The sequence below is a fragment of the Balearica regulorum genome, chromosome 2 (assembly GCF_011004875.1).
Source record: "Balearica regulorum gibbericeps isolate bBalReg1 chromosome 2, bBalReg1.pri, whole genome shotgun sequence".
Classification (NCBI taxonomy): domain Eukaryota; kingdom Metazoa; phylum Chordata; class Aves; order Gruiformes; family Gruidae; genus Balearica; species Balearica regulorum.
Window position 1 is genome coordinate 153,331,941 of NC_046185.1, and position 25,381 is coordinate 153,357,321.

General features: G+C 42.1%; 1 protein-coding gene and 1 long non-coding RNA gene across 12 annotated transcripts in view; one reads left to right on the forward strand and one right to left on the reverse strand.

Annotated features, from left to right (window-relative positions):
* Positions 1-228: 228 nt before the first annotated feature.
* On the reverse strand, positions 229-4,927 carry LOC142600608 (uncharacterized). The gene is made up of 2 exons (XR_012834185.1): positions 3,094-4,927; positions 229-2,262 (listed from the first exon to the last, which is right to left on the reverse strand). It is a non-coding gene; the product is annotated as an uncharacterized LOC142600608 (long non-coding RNA).
* A 151-nt stretch (positions 4,928-5,078) lies between these two features.
* The window catches only part of CREM (cAMP responsive element modulator), a 41,999-nt gene continuing 21,696 nt past the window's right edge, over positions 5,079-25,381 (forward strand). For 7 of the 11 annotated variants that reach the window (XM_075746558.1, XM_075746556.1, XM_075746557.1 and 4 more), the window contains exons 1-3: positions 5,085-5,213; positions 16,940-17,052; positions 17,707-17,830. In XM_075746558.1, coding sequence (XP_075602673.1) covers positions 17,012-17,052; positions 17,707-17,830 — 165 coding nt within the window. In that variant the 5' untranslated portion in view covers positions 5,085-5,213; positions 16,940-17,011. Of the gene's footprint in view, positions 5,214-16,939; positions 17,053-17,706; positions 17,831-25,381 lie in introns of all 11 variants that reach the window. The other 4 variants (XM_075746566.1, XM_075746559.1, XM_075746565.1 and 1 more) reach the window with 4 other exon arrangements.

Sequence of the window (25,381 nt, forward strand, 5' to 3'; positions counted from 1 at the left end):
GGCTTTGGGCAACCTGGTCCTAGTGGAGGGTGTCCCTGCCCATGGCAGGGGGGTTGGAACTAGATGATCTTTGAGGTCCCTTCCAACCCAAACCATTCTACGATTCTATGACATATGAGATACTAGTGTATCACTTGTGATTCCTGTTTAGTTTTTATAAAATTAGATTTCTGATTACAAATCTTAAAAAAATAAAAAACCAAAATGAAACAACAAAACACAAACAAACCACCTTGAAATGTTGTATTTCAGACTGTACATCTGTGCTTTGGGGTGTAAAATATTGTAGCATTAAAGCAAGTTATTATCCAAAATCAAATCATTACAAACCCAAGAAAATCAAAGTAATGATATTTTAAAAAATGCAGTACTTAATACTCCCTTCAACAATAATAACTTCCAAGCTTTCCAAATAAAAAGATCCTGTTATTTACGTAACACAAGGCAGTGTTGAGGTACTGCAAAGACTCACAGCTGTTAGGCCATACTTCTCACTAAACCATAGCTGGGACTCCTCAAGGCTATTTCTTCCTGCGCCTCTGGCTGCTGCAATCCACAAAAGTCAAGGTGGTACCTTAGCCCAGCGCTAATTTAGGCAGTATCAATTTTCAGACGTTCCAGTCATGGGCAGTAGTGAAAAAAAAGAATAAAAGGATCAGTGATTTGCTCTTATGCTACTCATACAGCCACTGAGTCTTACTTCCATCTTAATGTAGTTTAGGAAAGGAAACATAACTATATATTTGTAATCTTACAGATGGGTAACATTTTCTTAAAATCTATATACAACTGGGAAAAAACAATTTACAAAGCTTTTACCTTTTACAATATTGTTCAATATTTGCCTTTTTAAGGGTATGCCATTTCTGTTTCTATTTGTAAGCTAACAGAAATGCCTATTTTTCTTGCATTCCTAGCAGATTATTAAAAAGAATAGTTAAAATAAGTGATTTGTCTTATATTTTACATTCACTACAGTATTTTATATTTTATACTTACTACAGTGTACTTCTTGCCTAATCTGTTCTCTGTTTTAGACGGATCAGCATTCTGTTGCAGCATGAGGATATTGGTTACTTCTGACTTTCATCACCCTTACAAAATAAGTTGTGAAAACAGCGGCTGTGTGTTGATTGCACTTTCCTGTCACCACTCTACAAGTTCTGCACTTGTCCTTCTATTCCTTTAGGGGCAATGAAAGAGCAGAGGTAGGGTTATTTAATGACCAGGTAAAACTTGAGTGGTCCGCGAAGAGATCTGTGGGGCAATTATTTTATGGTAATTCAGTCTCTTCTAGGTTCATATACCCAATAAGGAATTAATTTATGACCTATGACAACAATTATAAACATGCAATCTTTAGGGAGACAAAGATGTAGACATCAAATATCAGACTGCGTAAGTGAAGAAATACAGAACGCTGTTAGAAAAGCCTGACAGTGAGCTTCATCAAGTATTACATGAGACTACATTTACCTGGACATCTTTTAGCTAAGCATTCAGTGGGAATTACTTCTGGCATAATAAACTACCTATAAGTTATCATTTTCTTTATGTAAATAACATTTAAGGCATTTCAGACACAAATTGAATAAAGGTTTTTCTTTAACCTAAAAGTTGTATTTCATCATTCCTAAACATTTAGGACGTGTGGGTGTGGAATGAACAAAAAGAGATATATGTAACATACCAAATGGCTCTAAATCACAAAACATTTAAACATCAGTCAAGATGGCAATACTGGGATCATTTCTATAATACATAATCAAAGCAAAATTATTACATATCAGTATTATTTCAAATAGAATGCAAATCTATTTTTCTATAGTCTAACCTATATTACCTTCAAATATATAATTAAAAATACATCTACAATATATGTAGCAGATCCCTTTTTCTGTCTTGACTTATGCCGTGACAATCTATGAACTTTTTGAGAAGAAAACTATACAGGTGTTTCATAAGATTATAACTGAAATGCACCAAGTTCTTGTAACCTTATTCCTTCAAAAATCTATTTAAAAGATAGCTGTGAAGACCCAGTATGTTAAATTAGCTGTCTGAAGATTACATAGATGGCATTCATATTGATGTAATATGTGTTGGTGAAGTATTTATGTTCTCTGCAAAGGGCATCATGTTTCTTTCGGTGTCAGTGCCAACTGAAGCAGCTCCAACTCCCTGCTCATATACTACGGCCCTTCAGTTGAGGTAGTACTTCTCTGTGTGATGGTGCAGCAGACCAGACTTTGGCATTGATCCCTGCTGAAAGAAACGTTCTTTCTTGATATATTGTTTCTAACTTGAATTACTTCCCCAAGCAGGGTTCTGGGTTGCCCAAGCAGCGGTATTGATGTAACTGAGCAGTGGGAATAAGATGCCAGAGGCAACTGGGGGTTGCTTAAATTGACATTGTTCTTTCAGTTACACTTTTAACTTCTCTTTACAGAATTTCTGACTTTGCCCACTGAAGCCAAAAAACAATGAAAAAGTAACTGCTACTGAATCATTGATACTTCCTTCAATCTGCAGGACACAGAATTAGGTTGGATGTTTCAGGTCAGTGAGAAAAGACGACCCAGGTGGTCGCTCTGATGGCAGCAGAGCCTGAACTTCAAATTTATGTTCAGTACCTCTTATGTAAATCATGACAATCATAAAGAACCCTGATATGTGCAGTCTTCTTATGGATTGCTTTTAGTCTTAGCATTTGAAATTAAATGGGTTCATATCAGGGACTGATACCAATTGAATTAGAACCATTTTAGAATTATTTTAGTTAAAATGATGCACTTTGTAGCGAGGGTCATTTTGGCCTCAGCTAACAATTGCGGCACCTCAACCCTGCCACATTTCCTCTTCATCGCCCTCCCCTTCCAGCCCACCAGCCCTGCGGCCAGACCAAACCCCAGCAGAACTTGATCAGCTTCAGTAAGCCATGTCGAGAGCTGAAGCTGTTTAGTCTTTGTATCACCAAGGTCTAAATCCCTTTGGCAGTTCACTCAGTCTTCTGATACGCTTCATTAAATTATCAGAGAGGTATAAATAGTAATAAATTCTTGGTTAAACATTTCAAAGCTGCTTATGACTTACCTGAAAACTATTAACTGCTTTTCCAAATCCACACGCTAAGAGTTCCATGGAAATACTCAGCTTGTTTATAAATAACATACTCCAGTGGTTTCTGTTATTTAACACACACATTCAAAATTCCTTCCTGTTTGTAATCAGATTTCTACCTTCAAAAACATTTTTGAGGTGCTCCTAGTACCACAACAGGTACTTTTGGTTTTTTGAGTAGACTAAGCAAAGACAGAATTTCTTCCAGAGGCTTCAGCAGAGTTATTCTCAGTAGTTTTATACTTGTCTGCTCATTTAGTTATCTTATTATTGTATCAAATATTTTCTAATTGACCAGAGGTTTTCTAGTAAAGCACATTTTTTGATGAATGGCCATAACAATTTTGTACCTAATGGGTTAGCTGTCAAACCAGAAGGTTACTAATTGTGGGAAAAGAAACTCCTACCTAAACCCCTAAAAAGACACATAAAATATATGCAACAAACAAAAGGAGGGAAACAGAACTCAAAACAGGAAGGAGATGTTGTTCAATATTTCAACAAAGGAAATGTAGGATGAAAATTGAAAACTTGCATAAGCAATAGGGACATTAAAAATGTATTCTTTGCACTAGATTGTGATTTTGATAGCTGTGTTAAATAATTTCGGTGAGGCACATTGACAAACTTAAATGCTTAAAGGCAGAAACCTTTGCAAATAACTTATCTTTGACTTTGTGAAAGATGAATTAGAGAGTTATTTGGCTTTTTTTAAACACAGGAAAGCAATACCTAGGTTTTCTTCATTCTATGAATAAGACAATATTTGACCTGTACGGACATATTACCAATCCTGACACACACATCCTGCAATTCTTCAATCACAATGAGTCATGTGAAATTAACTTGGGGTTTTCATTCTTATTTAGCACACTATTGAATAGCTTCTCACAGAAAGAAAAAAAAACATGTAAAAATGGGTAAATATGTAACTTCACAATGTAAGTGGAGTGATGTATAGACGTGTACTTTAAAATATACTGTATTATAATCCCTTCTGACACTACTATGTGAAATACTGAACAGCAGTAAGACATGCTATGTCAAAAGACCACTAGTAACAGAGTTTAGGGCCCAAGCATTTATGGCGGTTTAATATTATTAAAACCGAGAATATGGGTCTTATACTTCCTGGAACGAGAACTGCCCAAACATACAGTACAAACCAAACGTGACTCATGACATTTGAACGTCTCCGGTGGGGAAACACGCACGTAGCTCCCGTTTGTTATCTCTTGGCAATTTCTTATTTATTTAGCCGAATAAACACGGAATACGATGTCATACTTCAAAAGGAAAAATACGCAATAGTAGGACTAACGGATGTAGGGGATGTGCTTTCAGCAAATAGAATTTGAAACCAAGCCGCGGGCCCCAGCTCCGCGGCCTGCCGGTCCCTCAGGAAGTTTCCTTGTACCTCACTACTCCGGCACCGCCAAGGCGACAACCAGCGGCTTGTGCGGCGCCACCTTCCCTGGGCACAGCTCGCGGAAGGCGTCAGCCTCGCCTCGGCTGGGCTCTGCGGGGAGGCCGCTCTGCCGAGGGCCAGCGCGGCCCAGCCAAGCGCCCTTATCGGCGGAGCCCGGGCGGTACGGAGAGAGGCCGACACCGCGCCCCTGCTACCGCACACCTCGAATGCAAACCCCCTCCGGGTAGCGTGGCCGCCCTCCTCGGCCGACCCGGCCGGAGCAGAAGCAGCCCGGCCCCCGGCTGTTACCCGGCTCCACAAGACCGCCGCGAGAAGCCGCCGGGCCACCACCCTCCCCCGGGCCGAGGGGAGGCCCGCCCCTCCCCCACTCGAGGAGGCTCGTCCCGCCCCCCAGCCAATGAGAGGCGCTGCCGGCAGCCCCGCGGCGGCGGTTGGCCAGAGCGCCAGCCGTTGGGTGCCCCGTAGCCAATCCGTGGCGTCGCCTAAGCCCCGGCTCCTCCTCCTTCCGCGGCCGCTGGGGCTGGGAGTCGCCGCAGACGCCATTTCCTCAGCGCCCCCGTAGCGGCGCGGCTGCATCAGCGCTGACGTGAGGCCGACGTGCGGCTCCGCCCGGCGCAATCCCCCCCCACCCCCTGTGACGGGGGCAGCACGTACAGGGCGGCGGGTGAGTGCGGGAGGGGGCGGGGACACGTGTGCGCGCAGCCCGACCCCCTGCGGGCCGGGAGCGGGGGAGCGGAGAGGGCAGCGGCCGGCCCCGGCAGCGCGGAGGGGAGGGCAGGGGACGGAAGGGGGGCGCTGTGCCGCTCGGCTCAGCCCCTGCCGCCGGGAGCGCGCAGGAGGGGGCGGAGGCGCGTCCCCGTCGGCGGCCGGGAGCGCGCCGCGCTCAGGCACGGCCGTGTAGGACCCGCGCTCCCGGCGCGGCTCTGTCGGGCGGCCCCGAGGCGTCTCTGCAGCCCGAAAAGCAGGGCGTGGAGAGCGCCCTGCTCTGTTACAGCCCGAGAGCCGAGGTGCTCGCCGGGCACCGGCAGGCTGTAGCTCGGGCCCTTCCTCCGGAGCGGCGCTTAGGAAGGAGACGGGCTCAGCTCGCCTGTCGGCGGTCCGGCGAGGGAGGGGACGGTGCAGTGTGCCTTTCTCTGGTAGTCAGGGGGCCCTAGGACGGCAGGTCCCTGGGGCCTCCGGGGTGCTGCCCCGGCTGCCGGCAGGGTGCCCTGGCGGTGGGAAGAGCGCTGGCCGTGGGGGGGGGGGGTTGGCCGTGGTGCCTGCTGGCTTTTCCCCCAAGTCCGATAGGCCAGATTACATCCTTGCCCATGGGCTTTTCCGAGCTGGGACAGGAAAACAGGTGGGAGAGTAGTACAGTGGGCGTTGTGAGTCCTACATCTTGTTTAAAGTTTGAGGGTTTTGTCTGCATCCGCCACTGCTGTGTCAGCATCTTACTTTGCGCTGAGTGGAACAGCATGACTTGCAGCAGTTAAACGATTCCAGAGGTACTCACACTTAAATGATCCTCTTACCTATTCAGGGACTGGTTGGACTCTTCTTCTAAACGGGGACCGTGTGTCTTCTTCACAGCAGACTCAGCACTGTCTTGTCCGGATTATTGAGGTGGCAGATGCAGAGTGACGGGTAGCAGGCTTGTGCTTACAGTAACAGCAGGTTGGGTTTTTATTTTTCTTTGAGTGTTTTGTTAATATATTCTAGGACAAAAAGGATGGTGAAGAAAATGAGGAAACACATCAGAGTTTAGGAAACACAAGAAACTTAAGTTTTCAGTATCAGCAGAATACTAACAGAAAGATTACACTTTAAGAATCTGGTCTCTTGCAGTGTTGCTCATTTTACCTGGCTGAATGCTATGACCACTTGCCAGCTGGTGTGCTTCACCAAGCAGTGTAGTTGTCCTGGGTTTCGGCTGGGATAGAGTTAATTTTCAGAAGAAGCTGGGAGGGGACACAGCCAGGACAGCTGACCCAAACTACCCAAAGGGATATTCCATACCATATGACAGTATTGCTCAGCATATAAGGGGGGGAACTGGCTGGGGAGGGGGGGAATCACTGCTTGGGGATGGGCTGGGCATTGGGTTATGGGCAGTGAGCAATTTGCATTGTGTATCACCTGCTTTGTATATTCTTTTATTAGTGGTGGTGGTGTTATTTTCCTCTTTGCTGTCCTATTAAACTGTCCTCCCAACTCACGAGTTTTACCTTTTTTTTTTTTTCCAGTTCTCCTCCCCATCCCATGAGGAGGGGCAAGGGGTGAGTGAGCGGCCATGTGGTGCTCAGCTGCTGGCTAGGGCTAAACCATGGCAGTCCTGTTTTGGTGCCTAGTGTGAGGCCGGAAGGGTTGAGATAACAGATCTGACCAGAGCATGTTAAAACAAAATTGTTACATGCATTTATTATATTAGTTAAACGGTTGCTGGTCACAATGGTGTTTTGTTTATTCACATGAATAAACATGTGTTTAAAATATAAATAATATAAAATGTGTTTTGTAAACCCTTACTTGCTGTATGTATTTCCTGCGGTGCTGTTTGTCACCTCTGGGAGAGGGGTCAGGATTGTCACTTTGCTGTACTGTATAATATTGGCTTATGATACGGTAACATCACTGGTCATGAGGTTAAGCTGGTATTTGTATGTGACCTTGCTGTCATGCCCGTACCTCAGATGACATCTCTCAGAATTGATTAATAATCACACCCAACCTATGGGGAAGATGGGAGGGATACTTTCTCCTGCTCTTTCACCTCCTCTTTTTTCCTTCAGGCTGGTTTCAGCAGCTTTTGAGAATTCTGAATACCCTTGGGATGTTCAAGCCAGCATGCTCTGAGTGCTATGTTTCCTCAATGTGTTTCAGGTCTTGTTTAGGGTTACAAAAAATTGTTTTAAGAATACCACCCAGAGATCTGCCCTGAGGCTGGATCATGGGTGGAATGGCATGTGGGAGAATATGGACAGGTCTCTAGAGAACTTCTCACTTCCAGTGGTTTGGAACTTCACTCCCAAACAACTACAGGACTCTGATAAAGTGATAGAATGTTTGAGAGGAAAATGCTGTTCCAAGGAGACACAGCCTTTGCATTGTGCTTGGCCATGGCCACTATCTACCAAAACTACCAAACACTGCTCCTTCAGCAGCACCTTCGGGGGAAGAAAGGGAAAACAGACCGACAGGTACTGTGGCCACTCCAGCCTCGGTGACAGGCACTGCAGCTGAACCAAAAAACCAACCCGTGCCAGTATCAGTTGCCCATATACAGAAAAAGAAATATACAAATCAGTTCGCTCAGTAAGGGATGATGATGAACCAGGACCATCATGAGCACAGGAGGAAGAGGCAGAAACAGAGGTATCACCTGATCCCTGTCCCTGAGTGAGCTGTGAGATATGCAAAAATATTTCAGCTGCCATGCAGGTGAGCACATCATTACCTGGCTGCTCCAATGCTGGGATAACGGGGCCAGTAGCCTGGAATTAGAGGGTAGGGAGGTCAAGCAGCTGGGATCCCTGTCTAGGAAAGGGGGCATTGACAAGGCGATTGGAAAAGGGACACAAGCCCTCAGCCTCTGGAGGTGATTCCTATCAGGCGTGAGGGAAAGGTATCCCTTTGGTGAAGATGTTTTATGTTGTCCAGGCAAGCAGACCACCATGGAGAGAGGTATCCAGTACCTGAGGGAATTAGCCATGGGGAGATGGTTTATTATAACCCAGACAATACGCAGTTACCCACAGATCCAGATGAAGTCCAATGTACCCGACCCATGTGATGGAAGCTTGTTTGGAGCGCACCATCGTTGTACGCCAACTCACTGGCAGTAATGGACTGGAAAAGCAGAGGCACCAATGGTGGATGAAGTGGCTGGCCAGCTCTGGCAATACAAAGAAATCCCTCTCATCTTGGCTGTGGAGAAACTGTCCCAGAAGGTCCAGCAGCTCAAAGATAATATGTCCTATTCCCCACCTGTACGGACCAGTATCTCAGCTATTAGGAGTAAGCATTCCTCTGCTCAAGTGAGAGGATGTAGAGGGAGCACACCACAAGGCACCCTGTGGCTTTACCTGCATGACCACAGAGATAACATGAGAAAGTGGGGTAGAAAACCTACCTCAACCCTAGAGGCACGTGTATGTGAATTGCAAGGAAAAACAATCACAAAAGAGGATTCTTCCAGGAAAAATGCCACTCCAGTTTCCAGCAGGCAGTTCCCCAGAGAGAGTGGAAGGCCTGGTCGTACTTATCCTCTTGAAGGGACTTCTAAGTCTTTTTTGCAAGAAGTGAGTAACGAATACGATGGGCAGGAGTAGAGGGGCCCTGCCTCCAGCCAGGTGGAAGAGGGGGACAACCGAGTTTATTGGACTGTGTGGATCCGATGGCCTGGCACGTCAGATCCACAGGAGTACAAGGGTCTAGTGGACACCGGTGCAGTGTACCCTAATGCCATCAAGCTGTGGAGGGGCAGAACCCATCTGTGTTTCTGGAGTGACGGGGATCCTAACAGCTAACTGTACTGGAGGCTGAAGCGAGCCTAACCAGGAATGAGTGGGAAAAGCACCCCATTGTGACTGGCCCAGAGGCTCCATGTGTCCTTGACATAGACTACCTCTGGAGAGGGTATTTCAAGGACCAAAAAGGGTACTGGTAGGCTTTTGGCATAGCTGCCTTGGAGATGGAGGAAATTGAACAGTTGTATACTTTGCCCAGTCTATTGGAGGACCATTCTGTTGTGGAGTTGCTCAGGGTTGAAGAACAACAGGTGCCAGTTGCTACCACAACAGTGCACGGGCAGCAATATTGCACCAACTAAGACTCCCTGATTCCCATCCATAAGCTGATTTGTTGACTGGAGAGTCAGGGAGTGATCAGCAGAACCTGCTCAGCCTTTAACAGTCCCATATGGTCGGTGTGGAAGTCCAATGGAGAGTGGAGACTGACAGTAGACTATTGTGGCCTGAATGAAGTCACGCTGCCGATGAGTGCTGCTGTGTTAGACATGCTGGAACTTCAGTATTAACTGGAATCAAAGACAGCCAAGTGGTGTGCCGCAGCTGATATCGCAAATGTATTCTTCTCGATCCCTGTGGTGGCAGAGTGCAGGCCACAGTTTGTTTTTACCTGGACACCTGGAATCAACTGCCCCAGGGGCAGAAACACAGCCCCACCATTTGCCATGGGCTGATCCAGACTGCACTGGAACAGGGTGAAGCCCCAGAGCACCTGCAATGCATTGCCCCATATGATGATGTCATCAACACAGCAGAAGCAGTTTCTGAGAAAGGAAAGAAAATAGTCCAAATCCTTCTGAAAGCTGGTTTTGCCATAAAACAAAGTAAGGTCAGGAGACCTGCACAGGAGATCCATTAAAATAAAATGGCAAGAATAAATAGGAATAAAATGGCAAGATGGGCATCGTCAGATGCCAATAAATGTGACCAACAAAGTAACAGCTATGTCTCCACCAACTAGTAAAGAGGAAACATAAGCTTTTTTAGGCATTATAGGTAGCTTTCTTAGAAGTTATGGGTTTTTGGAGGATGCATATTTTACATTACAATCTGATTGTAAGCCCTCTCTGTTAAGTGGCCTGGAAGAAGAACAATTTCAAATGGTACCCTGTGCAACAGCCAGCCTTGGAACAAATTAAACAGGAAGTAGTTCATGCAATAGCCCTTGGGACAGTTGGGGCAGGACCAGATGTAAAAAAAAAAAAAAAATAAAAATGCATTCTATACCGCAGCTGGGGAGAATGTCTCTACCTGGAGTCTCTGGCAGAAAGCACCAGGGGAGACTCAAGGTTGACCCCATGGGTTTTGGAGTCGGGGATATTGAGGATCCAAGGCCCACTACACTCCAACTGAAAAAGAGATACTGGCAGCATATGAAGGGGTTTGAGCGCTTTAGAAGTGTTTGGCACTGAAGCACAGCTCCTCCTGGCACACCGACTGCCAGTGCTGGGCTGGATGTTCAAAGAGTGGGTCCCCTCTACACATCATCCAACTGATGCTACATGGAGTAAGTGGGTTGCACTGATTGCACAATGGGCTCCAATAGGAAACCCCATGCGCCCAGAAATTCTAAAAGTGATCATGGACTGGCCGGAAGGCAAGGATTTTGGAATGTCGCCAGAGGAGGAGGTGATGCATGCTGAAGAGGCCCCACTGTATAATAAACTGCCAGAAAATGAGAAGCCATATGCCCTGTTCACTGATGAGTCCTGTCGCATTGTGGGAAAGCATTGGAGGTGGAAGACTCCGGTATGGAGTCCTAGACAATGAGTTGCAGTAGCTGCTGAAGGAAAAGGTGAATGGAGCTAGTTTGCAGAGGTGAAAGCCATCCAGCTGGCTTTAGACATTGCTGAATGAGAAAGGTGGCTGGTGCTCTACCTCTATACTGAATCATGGATGGTTACCAGTGCCCTGTGGGGGGTAGTTACAGCAATGGAAGCAGAGCAACTGACAGTGCAAAGGCAAACCCATCTGGGCCACGTCATTGTGGCAAGATATTGCTGCCCAGCTAGAGAAGCTGGTTGTAAAAGTACGTCACATAGATTACTACGTGCCTAAGAGTTGGGACACTGAGCAACATCCAACGGACCAGCAGTGGATTAGGCTGCTGAGATTGAAGTGGATCTGGACTGCCAACATAAGGGTGAATTATTAATAGCTCAGTGAGCCAATGACACTTCTGGTCATTAAGGAAGGGATGCAACATATAGATGGGTTCATGATCGAGTGGTGGATTCAACAGGGACACTATCGCACAGGTTATCCATGAATGTGAAACATGCACTGCAGTCAAGCAAGCCAAGTGGTTAAAGCCTCTCTGGTATGGAGGATGATGGCTGAAATGTAAATATGGGTAGGCCTGACAGATTGATTACATCACACTCCCACTAGCCCGCCAAGGCAAGCACCATGTACTTAGAATGGTGGAAGCAACCATTGGATAGCTGGAAACATATCCTGTGCCCCATGCTACCACCCGGAACACTATCCTAGGCCTTGAAAAGCGAGTCCTGTGGTGACATGGCACCCCAGAAAGAATTGAATCAGACAATGGGACCCATTTCTGAAACAACCTCATAGACACCTGGGCCAAAGAGCATGGCCTTGACTGGTTGTATCACATCCCCTATCATGCACCAGCCTCTGGGAAAATCGAACATTACAGTGGACTGATAAAGAATACACTGAGAGCAACGGGTGGTGGGACCTTCAGATGCTAGGATACACATTTAGCAAAGGCCACTTGGTTGGTTAACACTAGGGGATCTACCAATTGAGCTGACTCTGCCCAATCGAAACTTCTACGTACTGTGGAAGGACACCTTCTAGTGGAAGGTGTCCCTGCCTGTGGGACAGGGGGGTTGCAAATTTCCAACCTCCCTGTGGCAGGGAGGTTGGAACTAGATGATCTTTGAGATCCCTTCCAACCCAAACCATTCTATGATTCTATGAGATAAAGTCCTGCAGTGCACATAAATAATATGTTGGGGAAGACAGTCTGGGTTACTTCTGCTTCAGGCAAAGGCAAACCCATCTGTGGGATTGCTTTTGCTGAAGGACTTGGGTGCACTTGGGGGGGTGATGTGGGAGGATGGGGAAGTCTGATGTGTACCTCAAAGGGATTTGATTTTGGGTGAGAATAGCCAATAAATTGTATGATGTTAATTGCTAAATAACCCTGTCACTGTATGTCATCACCACTACAATTGCTATATGCCATAACAATGGTATTATGGTAAGAATCACCTAGACTAATGAACAATGAACATTGATGAAACTAAGCAAGGTGCAGAGGTGATGAAACCAGAACTGACTTCAGCAACTGGTGCCCAGCAAAGTTGTGGAAAATGACATCTTCAACCTGCAGACTTTGGGCATGGGCCGTGCCAGATACACCAGCCATGAGCTCTGGATTCAGCATGCACCATCTCTTCTGCCCTGAAAGACTGTTATGATAGATGTAGCCCAAAGTCATGGATTAAATGAACTCAATGGACATTTTGGAGCGATGGCCTGTAGACTAAAGGAATGATATCTCTGTGGGTGTGTATATGTGTGTGTGTATATATATATCAAAGATAGGAAAAGTGGTGGTGATTAATTGCAAAGTATAGGATCTGGGCATGCTGTAATGGTACAGAATAAGTGGTAGATAATGTCCTAGTTTTTGGCTGGGATAGAGTTAATTTTCACAAGAAACTGGGAGGGGACTGCAGGAGGACAGCTGACCCAAACTACCCAACAGGATATTCCATACATATGACTGTATTGCTCAGTATATAAGAGGGGGAGCTGGCTGGGGAAGGAGGGAATTGCTACTCAGGGACGGGGTGGGCATTGGGTTATGGGCAGTGAGCAAATTGCATTGTGTATCACCTGTTTTGTATATTCTTTTATTAGCGGCGGTGGTGTTATTTTCCTCTCCCTTTGCTGTCTTACTGAACTGTCCTTGTCACAACCCACGAGTTTTACGTTTTTTTCTTCCAATTCTCCTACCCATCTCACTGGGGGGAAGGGGTGAGCAGGTGGCTGTGTGGTGCTCAGCTGCCAGCTGGGGCTAAATCATGACAGTAGTGAAACAGATTATAGACTTCATACTTGAAAACACAATGATCTTCTGAATCTAGTGCATTCTGAGAGTTTCCACACTCACTATGGGGTCATCAATAAAAGCAAAATAGGCGTTTGTGAATTCACATCCTTGTTTTCTAGTAACTTCATGTGAATAAAGGCCTTCAAAGAGATTTGGAGCAAGGGCTGAAACATATTTCTTAGCCCCTTACAATTTCCGTTGTAATAAGCCACCTTTCTAAACAGTCTCTGCTGTATAAAGTATTGTTGAAATAAAGAAGTTGTCTTTAAAATATTTCTGGGTATTTAATTAGACAGTCACACAGTTCCAGTTATGCAAAATACTGTACCACATTGCTTATGCAGTTTAATTTCACCAACAGGCATTAAATATTTATAATAATATCCAGCGATGTGATTGTAAAACAAACAGCAGTGTTGGGGGGGAGTGAAAGTATTTTTTGTGCTCTTTGTTACAAAAGAACACATCTTGATAGGGCTGCTATGCTTCACCTTTTACCTATGGACAAAAATATAAAACGTTTGCACCTTTAGCTGTAAATGATTTCCAATGTTCTAGGTCACCTGGGCAACGTTTTCCTTTAGCTGATGCTGTCAGTATTGTCCCATCAGGGATGCTGCTGCTATCAGCTGAAGAAGCTTTTGATGTGCACTGTATACATTTTCTTAATCAGTGTTTAGCTGCTACTGACCTATTATATGTTAGTCTCAATGACTGTAGTAAACGTGCTAATATATATTGAAATGTTACTAGCTAGTTAACAGTTAAACGTCTTGCCAGATCCTGAAGATTTCTTTGCTATTTTGTAGGAAGAAGCAGGTATCTTTGCCTACATTACGGAAAGCTATTTTTTGCCCCCTTATTATAGGAGGGGAGAGGTATAACTTGTTTATTAATTTAAAAGTCCAGACTAATATTAAAAAGTTACTGTCCAGTGATGATAAGCAACCAAGGTGGAAAATATAAGAAATGAATGTATTAATACTGAATATAAGACTAAAACTTGTATAGAATAAATCATACAATGAAGAAAAACACTATATGATTTTAAACAGGACCTAAGATCATATACTTTAAAACTGTTTCATTTTCCTTTAAAATAGGAGGAAGGTAATTTAAACTTTAAAGTGTGATGTGTACTACTACTGATATGTTTTTATACAGGATTTTAAGTGCTTGCCAAAAGATGTTTCTTTTTTCTTCCTTTGAAACTTAAAAGCAATAAATGTGTCAGAATTTGCTTGCAGTGTGGACTGATTGAGTATGATACATATGGGAACTGTTTATGTTGGTAGTTTCTGGATTGGATTAATAACTGTTTCTGACCACAGTCCATATTACTGATGTGTTAGAAAGAAACATAGTTATGATCTTGCTCTGTATTTTTCTGTATGTTTATTAAAACCAGTTAGATGTATTCACGGTAAAATGCTATATGAGATAATACAGGAAATGCAAAACCTGTACATCTCAGGCTACAGGAACCTGAGAGTTGATGAGAGTGCACTAAACACAGTGATAACCTGGACTGGTCTGTGAAATTCAGGAGTTTCTTAGCAGGCGTAGTCCTGAGTGGTGCACGAGCCCATGTGAAGTGATGTGGCCCTGTGTGGCTGTACCATGTCTAACCCTGTGGGCTCAGATGGCTGCAACTGACCTTCACCTGCAAGTTTAGTGATCCCCTATGGTTATGTCTACTGAAGATTTGTAATCTTGTAACATGTCTGAATTATGATACTAATGTGCTACATTTTGTCTTTAGTCATCTTTCTCATTGAAGTTTTATGCCACGATAACTAGTGTATCTTTTAAAATTACTTATGCCCTTTGTTATTTTTGTTAAGTCTTTATATTTGGACGGCATTTTTAGTCAGGTCTCTGTTTACAAACCTACTACAATTACCACGTTGTCAAAAATAAGTGAATTTTAGCTTATCTAGAAAGACTATTTTGCTGTGTTCTAGGGTAACATTTGCATTTTGTCAGTTTAAAAAAAAAAAAAACTACTTAAAAGCAGTATACAAATTTTCAGATTTTACTCCACCTAGCTAAAGATTTAAAATAGGCACTAATTTGTGTTAAGTCAGAATATGCACAATTATAGATGGAAAAATCTATTTAGATTCTTGAGGTTTTCATGTATGTCATAAATCTTAATTATATTTGTCATTTCATAGGCATGTATAATACTTGCTGTTGTTTTTCTAATTTATTTTTTAGAATATGTTACAGTCCCTTCTCTGTACTGTATTTTATAAAATACTAAGAATAACTTTTTGTTAGATTTTCTGCTGCACTGGTGCTCTTTTCATAGATATTTGCTAACTCAGTTACTGGAGCACATCAGATGAAAAGACTTTGCAAGAAAAATCCTGGTAATCAAAGTAGTAAAATGAAATAATTTTTTATAGTGTTCTGCAATCAGTGAGGAATTAAGCTAAAATTTAGAAACTAAGCCCTGTTTTTTACAACATGAGGAATGGCTCTTTCCAGGTAAAATTTATCTGGAAAGCATTCAGTGGGAATGAAAGTACTTGGTTTTTTTCCCAGCAGTAGGTTATCTGTGACAGATGGCTTTGGATAAGAAAATACTTCAGGTCCTCTATAAAGTGAATTAATTCTGATTATATTCCCATCTTTAGAAAGAGATTGAAATGAATATGTTGCCAATATGTATGCCTTATTTAATCTTCCTTGGTGTGTGAGCTGTTCTGAAGCTTATGGAAGCATTCTTAGATGAACCAGATAGAGCTTTCGTGTTTTAGACTCTATGGATGGTCCTAGTTTACTAAGGAGGAATATTTTTTTCTTTACTACTTTTTTATTAATATTGTTACATTGAATGCATATATAAAACTGGAATGATCTAATAAAATAAACATCATGTTATGAAAAATTATGGTGGAAAGCGTGGTGAAAACATTCTCCCCAGAGTTGCTAAACTTTGGTGAATTTCAGTAGATCTTTAGATTGTATCTAGGGGAAAAGGTAATTTGTGGTAGCTAACAAGACAGGAATGTAGAAGGATTTTAGGTGTAAAATGTCTCCTTATGAATCTAATCTGAATTGATACTGGCATAGATTATGTAACTTTTGTTGACAGAAATACTAATGTTAACCTATAGAATCTTGAATTGTGTACAGCTTGGCTACCACTAGTAGTACTGTTAAGTCGGGTCAGTAGAATAGTATTGCAGGAATGTAAGGTAGAAATATGCTTCTCTGTATCATTTGACGGATTCCTTTGCATATTTTCATGCCTTTATTCTAGGCAAAAAGGATGATTTTTAAAAAAAATAAAATTTATTCTCCTCAAAAGTTGTGGAATATTCTGTAAAATAGTGCCGCAAAAGGAGTTGGGTTTACATTTAATTTGATTTATTGTGGTTAACTTTTAACATGTGGGACTAAATTCAGGAGCCTCAGAGTCAGGCGTGTAGCAGACTTGCTTCCCTGTCTCTTCCATCTCTCAGTGTAAGACCTGAGAAGAAACTGCAGTAACTATCAGCCAGTTGAAATAGTTGAACTTTGAGTTCAGACGGGCTTGCCATCCCCTAGTTACAGTAACCGAACCCAAGGAAGCGAGATTTGCTGCATCTTAAGTCCCATAAATGTATCGCGTCTTCCTTTTGCGGCCTCAATTCCTTGTGTAAGAAAGATGTCGGTGGGAGTGTGCCCGTAGGGCATCCTGCCTGCCTCTGCCTGACCCTATCCTGTCTCTGTTCTGTTTGTAAACTGACCTGTTGCCATGGTAATGTTTGTGACATCACCTGTTCAATGTTGCACCTTCAGTGCAGGGTTTGGTAGGAGAGAAAGGCAGCCGAAGAGAACCAAGCTCTTGTTTTAAAACACACACCTTCCGTTATGGCTAAGTGTGCCAAGAAATATGGAAAAGCAACTGTCAGGTAATTGCATTTTTATATAGCAGATATATTTGGAAGCTTTCTTTATGGCCTTTAAACTCGGTTTAAATTGAGGATCAGGGAGTTGCTCATTTTTACCCGACTTTTAAACCTGCAAATGGAGAAGAATTGTTGTGGGTCTTGAGCCGCAAGTAGGTTACAGACAATTCAAGCATAGATCCCAGCAAGGGGTCGGTGTCTCAGAAGTTTCAAGAGGGCTGTAGCAGCACATGGCTGTTGGTCAACTTGAGCCTTGTCCGGTGGGAGACATGAGGTACGAGGCACCTGCTGCAGGCAGTGCTGGTGGGCCGCTCCGGAGTGCTGTGCTCCCAGCCCTGCTGTCAACAGTGCATCGGGGCCCTGGGACTTTGTGCATGTCCCTCCCTTGAGAACCATTACCAGAACTGCCCCTCCTTGCAGCTTTCCAAAGCACTTGTTTTAGAGCTCCTGGCTGTATGAATGAACATTGTAATATGGGGGAGTGGGAAGAAGGGACATCAGTTAATCTGATAGTTTTAAGAGAAATCTATTTGTTTTCTCTTAGTTGTTAATTGTCTGCTCCAAATATAAAATAGCCTGGAATTGCTCTTTTCTCCCTAGGTGCCTGATATACCTCCCTGTACTGCATTATTTAGATGTGTATGTACTTACTTTTAGACAGATGACCATGGAAATGGTTGAATCACAACAGGATGACAATGCAGTGGATTCTGTGCCAGAGAGAGATGCCAGTCACCTTCAGAATCAGCCAGGCCAAAGTCAGATTTCCCCAGGATCTGAGGTAAGCTGAAATGTGGAAAGACGAGAAAAATCAATAAAGTGATATTCAGTACTGCTGTGATTTTTAAATTATCAATTTGTATGGAGTTCTCATGTTCTGTAAGTCTTGTTATTAAATAGAAAAAACATAGCAAAGGTATACTAAAAACTATGCCTGCAGTATTTAACAAAGAGCTAGTATAACATCAGGTTTGTTCAAAGGTAGCACTTTTATGAGACCAGGCTTTTCAGAGTGATCAGTAGGCACTTCCCCCCCCCCCCCCCACTTCTCCAAGATCGTTATGTTTGTTTTGGAGATGGGAATAGGGTCTTACAGAGCTGAGATGGCTGCAAGATCAAACAAAGCTAAAACGTGTGTATCCTGAAGATGTGTTGTATAACAAAAATGAAAAATGAATAAAAATAACTGTGGTTCTTTCCTAGCTCCAGTTTTTGTACAGAACGTGTTTTGTCTTCTTGCAAATTTATTTTTTTATGTGTGCTTGTTTTGTTTCATCCCCGTGCATCCAATGACAGCATCTGGAGTTCTGAAAATGTACAGGAGTTCTAAAAATATACTTTACATGTTCTGTATGGTAGTCATACCTGGATAAAAGATGACATAGTAGTAATTCTCAAACATTAAAAATATGCACTGAAACATTCAGCGCTTGAGAGAAATAGCGTTCGTGCCAGTACTAAGATTTGTAGCTTCAGGAAGCTGTATAGACCCCTTAGAAGGATCTTCAAAAACCCTTTGTGAAATGAACTGATTTTAAAAAGCATCGGAAGCTGGAAGTTACTTGGTAAGATTTGATGCCATGTATTTAGGATGTTATATACTTGATTTACATTATACGTATATTTTCAAGACTGAATGCAGCTGCTTTTTGTTGGGTCTTCAGACACACAGTAGACTGCAAAATATTTATGAACATTTATTTATTGGTTTTGTTACCTGTGGCGTTTGTTGTGGTCATTGGGAATACTGTTTGGTTTTTTTCTTTAAGAATGGAGCATGAAACCAAGATTTTTATTTGGTTTGCTGTGTTGATAGCATCCCCTCATTTCTTCTTTGATAGTTCAGTTTGAATTTTGTATTTTAACTTAATAGGATGATTTATGTGTAAAATCTATTGGCTTGTGTAATATTCTCTGAAGAAAATACTTGCGAATTCTGTCACTTGGCATTTTTAATGTTGCTCTAGAGACAAAAGCTGTCACTAACACTGTAGGAGGGCTTCTGCTGGGCCCCCCAGGGAAAACACTTTTTATGTTTATCTGCATCATTTAATGCTTGAGTACCATGTGTGAAGGTTCAGCCGTACTGGGCATGGGCCTCAGGTCTTTCAGTTAAAACTAATAACTTTGAAGCATTGATGGATCTCGGTCAATTAGCACTAAAATGAAACACATGCCCTTCAGTTTGAAGGCACGGGATAACGGTCCGGAGTTTACATCTGGGAGTCCTGCTTTTTGGTCAGACGGCCTAGAGGGCCGGCCAGGACCCATCAGAGCTGCTCTGCGCTCGTAGCTGGGGTCGATATCCCTCTCCTGGGCCACCCACAAAAGTGGGCTTGATGCAGTTGTGCCACTCTGTGACAAACAGTGAAGCTGAGGGGCGTCCAGGGGACAGGCCTGTCACCTCAGCTGCCTGGCAGTGCTGCGGGCCTGGCTGGCGGCTCCCCAGGGCCGCAGGCCGTGCCACCGCCCTCCCTGCAGGGGCAGCTGGGACCTGGCACCTGGAGGCTCAACTGCCACAGCATTTCCCTTGGTAAAACAGGCCCTGATGAAAGCTTATTGCTGAAAGGCCTTGTTGTGACTTTCTTTGGCTTAAGATGAGGAGGGCATTCTTACCTTATGTTCCTACCTGGCAGGCTCAGAAGGTGAGGTGCTTTGTCATGGTGAGGGTTAGAGGCGGACGTTGAGAGGTTTAACGCCTGTGTGAGGCAGGGACCTCATGTGGGACATCTCCCGTCGGCTTCTGCTGGTGTGGGGTGGGAAATGTGGGGTGTTTCTGAGGAATTCGTGGCTGTGCTGCTGGTCTGGCGTCTGTGTATTTTGACTGTTACAGAAGGGCACAGATAGCTCCTTCCTCTTTGGCCTCTGCAGAAGTGCAGTGAAGAGAAGACAACTACTTCTAGTCATCTCTCCTACTAATTTTCTTGCAAATGTGCAGAAATAGGAGAAAAGAACGACTTTGTTGTTACCAAGAGGTAACATGCCTGGTCAGTGAAGCTCGGGGCTCCTTTTCACAGATCTCTGTGGGTTTGTTTGTCTGTTTGTTTTCTTCAGACAAATATTTGTTCGGCCTTGTTTTTTTCAGTCAAAAGTAAAGCATTTTAATACCCTGTCTTTTCATACTTAATTTGTAGTTTTCTGTGTATTACCAAAGAATTGCAAACTGATTGAGATTGGCAGGGACCTCTTGAGATCATCTAGTCCAATCCCTTGTGCAGGCAGGGTCTGCCAGAGCAGGTTGCCCAGGACTGTACCCAGCTGGATTCTTAATATCTGCAAGGATGGAGTCTCCACAACCTTTCTGGGCACCTGTGCCAGTATTTGACTGCCCTCACAGTAAAAAAGGTTGGGTTTTTATGTTCGGATGGAATTCCATGGTTTTTAATTTGCTTGGGTTTTTTTGTTTAATTTTGACTTTGGCCAGGGAATGACTAGCAAAATACCAAGGTAGACAACTGCGTATGAGGTGGGGTTTTTGGTGTTTTTTTTCCCTCCTCTGGAGTTCAGGCTTTTTAAAGAGATACCTGCCATTAGTTTTGAAAAGGCGGACAAGGTATTCAATAAGATGATAATCTCTAAAGGGCAGACATTGTTTTCTGCTGAAGCATTCTTAATGTCTCCCCCGTTGGGAGCACTGTGGTGCGATGGGATAACCTCCAATGCTAAGGAGGACCTATTATACACTATTAATAGACAAAAGATTGTGTATTTTTTTTTCCCTAGCTTATGTAGTAGATATTGCTATATGCTCCAACAATTTTTTGGTCATGAAAGTAAAATTACTTTTTCTGCAAGAGCAAAAATTACTAAATTAGAAACTAGCAAAAATGAAATGTATCTTTCATTCTTTGAGGCAAAATTGACAATTTCTGTCTTTAAAAGGTTATTTTTAAAATAAAATTAATGAATGTAGAATAATGTAGAATAAGACCACATTTATGGTTGAATTTCTTGCATCCCTCACTTTCAGCTAGTTAATGAATTGACGCAGTACTGTTTTGGTTATCTAGCCACCAAAATAATTGGGTCAGAAAATTTTAATTTGTAAAAATTTTGATGTTTGTCTTTAGAAGCTGTTCGAAGTGTACAGAAGCTCTGTACAGAAGCTTGATGTCTTTTCTTTGGGGAAGAACAAAGGTGCAGGGTGGAAAATTTCTCAACCTGTTTTGAGATGGGCTTCATGGGTTTTGTCTCACATGTACAGATCTATTAATACATATAGGGTTGCTCTTAAAAGAAGTTTAATTTCAACTGAAATATAGTCAAACTTGTATCTTGGAACAGTTACATCTGCATTGATATTCAAAGAGAAATTAGATGTTCCCTTTGCAGGATTTCTAGAGGCTATATTGCATTCTGTGTTGCCCTGTGCTCAGCCACACTAACTATAACTATAAAAATGTAGAAGGAATATACTTAGACCTTTAAGATTTCACAAAATACTTTTAGTTGTGGGGGTTTTTTTTCTTTTTTTTTTTTCTTTACTCCTACCTCCTTGATGAGTTATTCTTTGAATCACTTTTTGGAAACTTTGTCATGTTCTGTCTATCAGTAGAGCTGTCTGAGCTACCATCTCTTGACCTCTCAGTGCTGACCCTGAACTAGACATGGTTCAGGATGTACAATGTGAGAATGCTGTCAGAGCAAGCAGACAGAGTTTTCTGGAGCCTGGAGTGCATTGCCATTGCAAGCTGGGACTCCTCAGGTTTAGCACTTAAGGGGTGTTTTCCTTGTGAGCTCCTGGCATCAAACTTTGGGTTAAATCTTGCTCCGAACAGATTGAGTCCTGTAGAAGTTTGCCAGGCTGTTGTAAATATGGCTCTAAAATCAGCCTGCCAAATGGAAGTCCAGGACATTTTGCAAAGAGAGCATTATAAACCTGCAGCCTTGTCACCATTTTGTGCTTGTCACCAAATGGCTGAAATCAGCCTAACCTTGTCTTCCTTAAAACTCTGTGCTGGTTTTTCAGCATTAGTTTTGGAATTGACCAAAGCTTCCCTGTCTTCAGCTTTTCCTCATACAGGCTACTTGGTGCCTGAGTGTGGCAAGTCCTTTGCTCTTCCGTTAGGTAAATCCAGGGTGGGTTTGCTTGTCCTTTCCTTTTCCAGAAGTACTTTTCACTTTGCTTCTGGAGTCCTTGTGTTTAGATTCTATAGCAGGGACAGAAATCAGATGGAACCGTGCACTGTGTACTTCGTATCAGCAGTGTTTGAGGTATGAGGGGTTGAGTGTGAACGTACCTTCTGTAGTAGTCTGTAGGGAAAAGTTATCTGACCTTGGGTGACAAGAGCACATACAAGTACAGTATAACTGTTCAGATGGAAATGCATCTTGAAGTCAGATAACTGATGAGTTATCTCTTTCTTTGAAAGAATGTGTGAAGGTAGTTCATGATCTTTTTTTGCTGGCTACTTTTCTCTCCACTCTTGGAAGAAGGAGAGCTTTTATTTCCAAACCTATGAAGTATGGGACCGTACTGCTATGACAGAATGCGTGGTTGATGTTAGTTGAAGCTGTTAGACTTGACTGTTGCATACCTGAGAGGATAGAACTCAAAAGGACATTACAGCATCTGAAGTCTCTTTGCCATTGCCAGGGACATAACCCTTACACCATTTAACCGGGTACTTAATGTGTTAAGTTTCCCCTCACCCTCTATGCTACTGAGTTGCTTCTGTGGATTGTTTTCAGTCATTGTGCCAGACAGCCCTTGAAGTAATGATGTTAAAGGTAGCATTGCTCATCACTGATGTCAGAAAGTAATTTTTTTGCCAAGCCTGTTTCAGTCAGCATTTATGCATGATAACGTCAAAAGGTTCTAGTATTTCGGTTAACACGAGAATATTCAGTTTGAAAACAATGCAAGAGGAAATGTGAATCCAAATTGTTTTAATAATTTATAATATTTATAAAAGAGATGCAGAATAGGAAATTGGAAATTTTTTTTCAGTCTTAGTTATAGAAAACAAGCCTAATACAAAAGAATCACAGAGATTTTGAAGTTCATAGGTTACACATTGTGTAACCTTCGAATATTTGTGGAAACTCAGCAAAGAGTGGTCAAATCAAATTGAGCTATTTAGAATAGACATAAATGAAGAAACAAATCACTTTTGGTTTGGTCCAGTTCTAAAATACTATCATCTCCTCTTCCCTCAACCCTACACTCCCATCTAATCTCTTATCTGATTTAATGGGAACAAAACAGTTTCTCCTGTGATATTGTAAACTTTAATCTAAAAGAGTATTAGCTGAATGTGGTTTTCTTTTTTTCTTGTGTAGTTATACTGAATAAGGAGCTTTTAAATGAATGTAGTGTTTCTTAATCTTGAGTACTGGATTACTTCCTGATTATATGTGCCTGACCCATTGTGTACTAAAAACAAACTCATAAACTGTTCACCTTGTATTGTTTTGTGTGTCTTGTACTCAGAAAGTTCTTTCTGATACACAGGGTATTGTATCGGATTTCAGCTCTCGCAAAGATACTACTAAATCTAAAGGTTTGGTGAGATTGCCTTGTAATGTTTTGAAAAGTTAACATGCTTTGTAAACATTTAGACTGCTCCATGTTCTTTCCTTGAAGCTTGGGTTTAGGATGATGTCAGCTTTGACACAAAATAGATCATACTCTTCATATCTTTGAGACTTTCTGGATCTCAATCTCAAATATCTATTTCTGATAATAATGTTAATATTTGTTTTAGAAATTGGGAAGAAGGTTTGTATGTCCTATTTACATATTGCCATTTATGCCATTTAAGGAATGATTGTTTCCATTTTGGGGTTAGAAATGCCCTCAATTGTTCTATTTCCTGAAAAGTAGTTCAGTTTGCTATAACAATTGAAGGGTAACATAGTGAATGTTGACAAGATCCTGTCTCTGTTTCCTAGAAACATTGTTTCTTCAAGACAATTTGAGCCAACCTCTGGTCTTTTTGACAGTAGTGCATCTTAATAGTAGTTAAAATTTTTCTCTTCCCTCAAGAAAGGAATGTTTCCCAGACAAGCAATGGATAATGAGCAAGGAATGAAAACTGCTTTAATATTTGGAATTCAAAATAACCTTCAATGTGAATACAGAAACCCCCCGAACTTTCTTTAACTTCTTTTATTTTATTTTCAGCATTCATCATGTTTTTCTTCTGTCATCTGTTTTTACCTTTACTGCTCATACCAGATATCTTTGGGGGCTGAGAACCAAGCTAGGAAGGGAATAATACCAGCATTTTAGATATTAGTCTGGGTTTATTCTTGTACATGCAGAATATAGAAGTAAAGTTTTTCAGTGCAGTTCACTTTTTGAAGAACACAATATTTCTTCTTATGATATGATTTATGTTTGCCATTCTCTTCCTTTTCTGAGTTTAGAGATATTTCATGACACAGAACTTGAGATCAATAATAGTGTTTTCCCTTTGCTTCAGTATTTGTTTCTGTTAATAGATTTAACAGTAATAGCATAAATCTTGAACTAGGTAGGTGTTCAACTGTTTATTAACCCGTTCATCCTCAGTACCAATGGTTGAGAACCAAGGGCTGGGGAATGCTGTGTGTGCTGTAAAATGTCATCAGAAAAAGGGATCAGATTATTCCTAAACAGAACACTTTCTTCAGCTGTGCTAGGCTTAAAGAAGATACAGCTGTTCTTTGTTTTTGTTGTTGTATCAGAGCACTGATAGACTCCAACTGTTTTTCCTGATACATAAATACATATAAAGAGGATTTCTGAAATGAAAACAACTTACAAATCCATGTATTGCTTTTTTGCTATCTGAAAAGTTCTTGCATTTCTTAAGATATCTGTCTGAAAAGCGTAAGTTCAAACTAAACTTGCCCAACAAACAAAGCAAAACCAAAGCAGTTCTGGATTTTTAATATTTTTTTAGATTTTTTTTTTTTCCTGAGTAAGAACATTCCACCCTGTATGTTGTTGCAGCAACATACCACTTCAGTGAATACTGATATTTTTTTGTTACATTTCTTGAGGTTCTGCCTATCCTTCATGCTAGCAACAGCAGATTTAATGTGTGACAGCTTAGGGTTGTTTTTAATTGAAAAGAAAACATGAAGTCTCTGGACCAAAAAAAAAAAAATAAAAAAGTTTAAAAGTTTGCAATTTGGTAGGGGACAGTTCTAAGCTTTCCATACCATTTGGAAAGATACACACCAAACTTTTACGAGTACAACTAGTTTATTTCTGTGTGTAGTAATTACACACGTCTAAGCTATTTTAGATATGGAATCAACCCATTTTTTTCTAGTATCACTTCTAAAAGCATTTGCTGAAATCTTAAGGCATGTTACTTAAACATCATGATTGTAATTTTTG